Here is a 6,636-nt window from a genome sequence, read left to right on the forward strand (position 1 = left end):
TAAGCACTGATATTGGATCCCTTTGCTTGGGTGAGTGAGAAATATTCATCTGAATAAAGTAAATAACTTCTTTTTCTTCCTTTCTTTTCCCTCTCTGAGCTCTTTTTCTTATAGGATTTTAGGAAACTTAAAAGGTAGGGAGAAATTCTATTAGTTTCACAACTTTGGGTGTTTGTGTTTCTACTTTCTTCAAAACTGAAATGTGCAAAAAGGAGCTAGAGTTAACAGGAAGCTCTGCTATAGCTGCTGAGGGCCCAAATGTCCGAAAATTTGCCTCCTGCAGGATCAGCAGCCTCCACACATCAAACTCAACATGGAAGCGGCTTGCACAACAAATGCGCATCCTTTCTACTTGCAAATGTGGGAGGCTGTCATTATCTGATTGGTGGGATTCTAACTTTACTTCAGAATTTCCAGCAAACCCTGTGCCAAACTTGAAGACTTTTTTCACACTATGTTTAAATATTTGATGGGTGTCGATTAAAAGTTAAATACTTGTTTGTTTAGCTTTAGTTCTTTAGACACATATAATCAAGGTTCTCCAAAACCCTAATAAATCTGCTACTTACCTCGAAATCTAATTACCCAGACTACTAATTAGGTGAAAATGATTACTGGAAATGAGTTCAAATGTGAAATAATAGTGGTTGAGCAGTTTTCTCAAGTTTGTCGTTTAGCAAGTTGGTATTTTAGATGTTAAATGCACTGACATTTTAGGTTCGCAGCAGTTGAAAGTGGTAAAAAGCTAAGATAATTAAAATCTGCCTTGGAAAGGCAACAGTCTGGGGAGAGGTAGATTTCTTGAATTGTTTCTTTGTTTCTCACCAATGGGCTTTGTTATCAGCATTATTTATTTAGCCAAAGAGTTCTTTGTCTCTGCAAATGGCCCCAATCAAGTTTTGTTTGAGACAATTAGCTAGTGCCAGCCAAGGAGTCCTATGCAAATGTAGGGATAGGAATGCAATGTGTGCATTTGGAGGCGTGGGGTTTTGTTCTGGGGGGAAGGCAGATTGTAATTGCTTTCTTTGGGTCTTTCTTTCTTTCTTTTTTTTTTTTTTTTTAAGTTTAGGCTGGGGGTGGGGAAGACAGGTTTATCTGGTCTCTCTCCATCTCCCCTAGTTCCAGCGCAGCTGGGGAGGAGGGAGTGGGAGGAGGCTCTGCAAGTCCTTTAAAAGTCTCTGCCCTGCATTGCTAGGGGTCTTTTAAATTAGTGGTGGAACGTGGAAGAGCTGCATCCTCCGAAGCAGTAAACCAGCACCTCTGTTTGTTTGCTTTGCCTTAGTTCCACCACTTGGAACCCACCAAGGACCTTGAATCTGTCCATCCCGGGCGAAGTGAGACCTTCCGGCTGGGTCCCCCGGATTTGGGCTGACTTTGCGCCTCCAAACAACCTTAGCATGATGTCTTATCTTAAGCAACCGCCTTATGCAGTCAATGGGCTGAGTCTGACCACTTCGGGCATGGACTTGCTGCACCCCTCGGTGGGCTACCCGGGTAAGTGAGCCCCGCGGCACTCCTGGCCTACCTTTCTCGACACTCGCTCCTCGGGGATGTGACACCCTTTCCCCTAGAGAACCAGGATTGGCCGTCATGTCGCCCTCACCCCAGCTCCAGGCAAAGTCCCCACTGGGTTTTCCTTCCGAGAAGCAGCTCAAAGCACCAGGGCATTTACCGGCCAAGGAGAGGGGGCTGGGGAAAGGGAGTAGGTGGATCTACAATGCTTCCAGAACATCACATCTTTCTATTCTTAATTGGAGTGAATAGGAGACACATATTGGAGTGGGGCAAGGAAGGTTACTGCCCTTGTCGTTTGGGTGAGAGGCCCCTGTCCATATCTCGAGGTTCAATTCTTCAGGAGTGCTCTCTTGGCAAAGCCAGGTTTCTCCCAGTAAATTCTCCCTGCCACGCCTGGGACTTCCCCTCTGACCTCCAGGCCCTACTTCTCTAATCCCTAGAAGTGTGATTTACCCCAGGTGCGAGTGCTTTCCTTTCTGATCAGATCTTTTTTTCAAAACCCTGGTAGAAGGATAATTATAAAATATGCCCCCATTTTAAAGATGGAGGGACAAAGGCCTTTGGAGTCCTAAAAGCCTGGATCTCAGGTAGGATTGAGATTTGCCCTATCAATTCGAGCTCCTGGTCCTCGAGGATTCTTTGACTTCACGGAATGGAGTTTTTGTGTTGCAGTTTAGGTGTTGATTTTTGGATAGTTCTTGTTTTTTGTCTTGCTTTTATTTCACTTGGTTTGTTAGCTTTCAAAGGAAAGATCTGGAGCGATCTACAACCGCAGACGGAGTGGGTGGGGGCTCCCCTGGGAAGGCAGTGTCTTTGGGAGAAGCCGAGGTCGGGGAGGTGGTGTGGGGACCACATGGGTAGGCTCCGGGTTGTACGGATGCGAGACCAGGGGAGTGCGGTGGTGTGGGGGTGGGGAGAGTCGGACACCCACAGAGACCCCTATGACTGAGAAACTGCTCCCCCACCCTAAAGGGCCCTGGGCTTCTTGTCCCGCAGCCACCCCTCGGAAACAGCGGCGGGAGAGGACGACGTTCACCCGGGCCCAGCTAGATGTGCTGGAAGCACTGTTTGCTAAGACCCGTTACCCAGACATCTTCATGCGGGAGGAGGTGGCGCTGAAAATCAACTTGCCTGAGTCCAGGGTGCAGGTAGGGCAGATGTAGACTGAATCATCCTTCCTGACTGTGCCCCTCCTCCCCCAGCATGGTGTATGTTGAGGATCCAGGAGAGTCCCAGGTCTTGGAGAGGACCAAAGGAAGGCTTGAAACTAAACACTTCATCAGAAGCCAGTAAACTCTTCTCTCAAGGCCCCGAGTGTCTGATTTCTCCTTGTGCCCCTTTTTGTCCCTCCAGTCCCACCCAATCCTATAAGCAAGAGTCTCCCAGCCCAGGTTGCAAGGTAAGACTGGTGATAAAGCACAGCCCTAGAACCCTTGAAACCCTGGTGGACAGAAACTCCACCTTGGTAGATTTCAAGTATAGTCACATAGTATTTTACTATTTCCCTTCTTCTATTGGAAATCCCACCCTCTGCCCCAATCTTATTTATTTTGAGGGGCAAAAGAAGCATAGCTCCTGGATAGCCCCAGTATTTTTACAGATGAAGGAATAGAAGTAAATGACTTGCTCAAGGTCACATATCAGTTTGGTGGTAGAAGAAATTACACAATAAGAGTATTTTCTTTGACTTCTTAGAGATTGAACAGAATTTGCTAGGTCTGAGCCATTTACCAGATAAAATATCAATATAATATCCTGTGATACCTTCCCCCACTTCCCTTAGTCCCCCTTAACTTGACCTTAAGCTGGAGAGGAAAGTAAACTCCAACTTTCTGGAATGCAAGCCTATATAGAGTTCTCTGGAATGTTTAGCACCTAAACTACATATACACCTGGACTCCCCTTCAGCTAGGACACATCAGCATGAGCTACAAATCAAAAAGAGGCTTGATCAAAGCAGGATAGAAGTTTTAGCACTTGTAAGGCTTAAATTGTTTACTGAACAAAAATAAATGGCCCTGAATGATTGATAGTTTGTGCTCAGTTTTGGTGGCACCATTTTTACCACAGTTAAGACACCCATGTGGAGAGCTCATTCAAGAGGACAACTAAGTAGTTTTGCCCAGAAAATGTTGGTAGTTTCTCTAACAAGCCCTCACACACCAAACACAGCTCCATCATTGCAGAACACGAAAAAGGCTGGTAAAGAGAATTTCAAAGTTACACCCGGAGGCAAAGGTGACAAGCCAACACACCTGATACAGGAAACAATCTGTGCATTACCCTAATGGCATAGCTTCAGTCTCAGAGTTGACACTAGGAGAGAAATCTGTCCTTGAGCTCAAAGCAGAATACGTACAAGTAACTCCACTTACCATAAAGAAGGTTTTGGCAAATAGTAGCTTTCAGACCTTCTTCCTCAACAGAATCACTTCTCCTGGAAGCTTTCTTTTGTGAGTCTAGGAGAGACAGAAAGTAGAGTGATGGAACAAACTTACATATTAACATTTGCTCCCTAAAGGATGGACTGTAAACTGCTTGAATTTAGGCTGTTCTTGCTGGCATATAACAACAGAAGTGTTTCCCCTCACTTCTCTTGTTTCTTCCCAAAAGACAGATACATTCTATTCCATTGTGACAAGTGTTCCAAAATGCAGCTGAGTGTATGTGTATGTGTGTATTTGAGATGAAGTAAGAGGAAAGTGAAGTAGAGAATTTTTAGCCATATGATTTGGGTGATTATCTTAAAATTTTATTGTTCTGAGCTGGGAGTAAAGCAGGGTCAAGTGCTTTTAGATAGAGCCTCCCTAACTGTCTTATACTTCCAAGAGCATCTATGAGAGTTTTCAGTGGCAGGAGAGATTGTCTGTCTAGCTCACCTGCCCATCTAGGACAGATTTATAATCTGGGAGCCACTCTTTTCCTTAAGGAGCTGTTGAAACCATGTTAAAGAAATTTCTTTCCCTTCAAGGTATGGTTTAAGAATCGAAGAGCTAAGTGCCGCCAACAGCAGCAGCAACAGCAGAATGGAGGTCAAAACAAAGTGAGACCTGCCAAAAAGAAGACATCTCCTGCTCGGGAAGTGAGTTCAGAGAGTGGAACAAGTGGCCAATTCACTCCCCCCTCTAGCACCTCAGTCCCAGCCATTTCCAGCAGCAGTGCTCCTGTGTCTATCTGGAGCCCAGCTTCCATCTCCCCACTGTCAGATCCCTTGTCCACCTCCTCTTCCTGCATGCAGAGGTCCTATCCCATGACCTATACTCAGGCTTCAGGTTATAGTCAAGGATATGCTGGCTCAACTTCCTACTTTGGGGGCATGGACTGTGGATCTTATTTGACCCCTATGCATCACCAGCTTCCTGGACCAGGGACCACACTCAGTCCCATGGGTACCAATGCAGTCACCAGCCATCTCAATCAGTCCCCAGCTTCTCTTTCCACCCAGGGATATGGAGCTTCAAGCTTGGGTTTTAACTCAACCACTGATTGCTTGGATTATAAGGACCAAACTGCCTCCTGGAAGCTTAACTTCAATGCTGACTGCTTGGATTATAAAGATCAGACATCCTCGTGGAAATTCCAGGTTTTGTGAAGACCTGTAGAACCTCTTTTTGTGGGTGATTTTTAAATATACTGGGCTGGACATTCCAGTTTTAGCCAGGCATTGGTTGAAAAAGTTAGATGGTATGATGCTCAGACTCATCTTCTGATCAATGTCCCAGGAGGCATAGAAGGAAAAACGAACGGCCTTAGAAGGGCCTACCAACCAGCAACCTGAAATGGACAAACCAATCTACTTAAGATCCGTCATAGTTTTAGATCATTGGTTTTCCTGATTTGCAAAGTGATCAAAAGCATTCTAGCCATGTGCAACCAAACACCACCAAAAACAAACAAAACTAAATTGTGAGGGAAAGGAGGGAAGGACATAGCCTTCTGAAGCAGAGGTGTTCCAGTATTTTAGCCAATCCTTGGTTGAATCTTAGGAATGGACAGTGTCTCAAGCTCACTCACGTTTCATGACCAACTGGTAGTTGGCACTGAAAAACTTTTCAGGGCTGTGTGAATTGTGCGACTGATTGTCCTAGATGCACTACTTTATTTAAAACATAATGTTGATAAGGAGTCAATATGTAGTTTAAGAGACAATCAGTGTGTGTCTTATATAAATGGTACATCTGTGGTTTTTAATCTGTGCTAGACTTCAAAACTGTGATCTCCTGTTATTGTATGCAACCTTGAACTCCACCTCTGCAGGGGTTCTTCTGTGATTAAATAGGTTATAATTATAAGTAAATTCAGAGCAACTGAGTACTTATCTAAAGATTACCTTTGGCTGGAGGTGAGCTGCACTGAAACTTTACAACAAAATGTCTCTGGACAAGGAGAGTGAGAGAAGAGAAGCGAAAGGACACTAATTCACCTGTAATTTACTGTTGGGTAAGCCTAGCAGTAAAGAGACATTGGTCAATTGCTCTGACCCTGATGAATTTATAAACTGAGATCATTGATGTTTATGCTTGCAGATGTTAACTGGAAAAGTTATATATGCATAAACCTTTTCTTCCTGGATTCGGCAGATATGTATAATTATATTAAAATGGTTCTAGCACAACATTGGGTCCAGTTTAATTTAATACCACTGTCTATGAATGAGAAGCCCACTCCTTCCTGAAACATGTTTTTCTTGGGTCAGAGAGAGAATTGGCATACTTTATTTAAAAAAAATTTTTTTTTTGTCTAATCTATGAGTGTACTAGATATGATTGACCATATGTAAACTTTTTGTGACTTTCATCAGGACTGTTCTGACATTGAGTATAGACAAGCTAACAATTGAAAGTTCTCCTTGCTTTTCCCTCTCTGCCATATACCCTAAGGATTTCTTAGGCACTGTACTAGTATGTTTTAACATAGACCAATGTTTTTAAGCAAGCAGGGATAAGCTGCAGTACCTCAGAGAAAATGAGAATGTCAAGAATTCCTTGTTTCTGTTCTCTTATTTAAGGGGATTTTTTTTTTAACTTCCAAAAAAAATCTGAAGTAAACATGAGAGGGAATGTAATCAGAATCTGAAAGCAATTCAGGCAGAAATGATTTCTGAACAAAAGAGTTTCAGAA

At 43.7% G+C, this 6,636-nt stretch overlaps 1 protein-coding gene across 2 annotated transcripts; it reads left to right on the forward strand.

Annotated features, from left to right (window-relative positions):
* The first annotated feature begins 1,086 nt into the window (after positions 1–1,086).
* On the forward strand, positions 1,087–5,107 carry OTX2 (orthodenticle homeobox 2). 2 transcript variants are annotated; one of them, XM_010962205.3, is made up of 3 exons: positions 1,087–1,494; positions 2,488–2,663; positions 4,487–5,107. In XM_010962205.3, the coding sequence occupies exons 1-3, from the start codon at positions 1,398–1,400 to the stop codon at positions 5,105–5,107; spliced, it is 894 nt and encodes a 297-aa protein (XP_010960507.1). In that variant the 5' UTR covers positions 1,087–1,397. The 2 variants fall into 2 exon arrangements, with proteins under 2 accessions (XP_010960507.1, XP_045377975.1); XM_045522019.2 differs by having other exon boundaries at positions 2,512–2,663.
* Positions 5,108–6,636: the final 1,529 nt, after the last annotated feature.

This window comes from Camelus bactrianus, chromosome 6 (assembly GCF_048773025.1).
Source record: "Camelus bactrianus isolate YW-2024 breed Bactrian camel chromosome 6, ASM4877302v1, whole genome shotgun sequence".
In the NCBI taxonomy this organism is placed as follows: Eukaryota; Metazoa; Chordata; class Mammalia; order Artiodactyla; family Camelidae; genus Camelus; species Camelus bactrianus.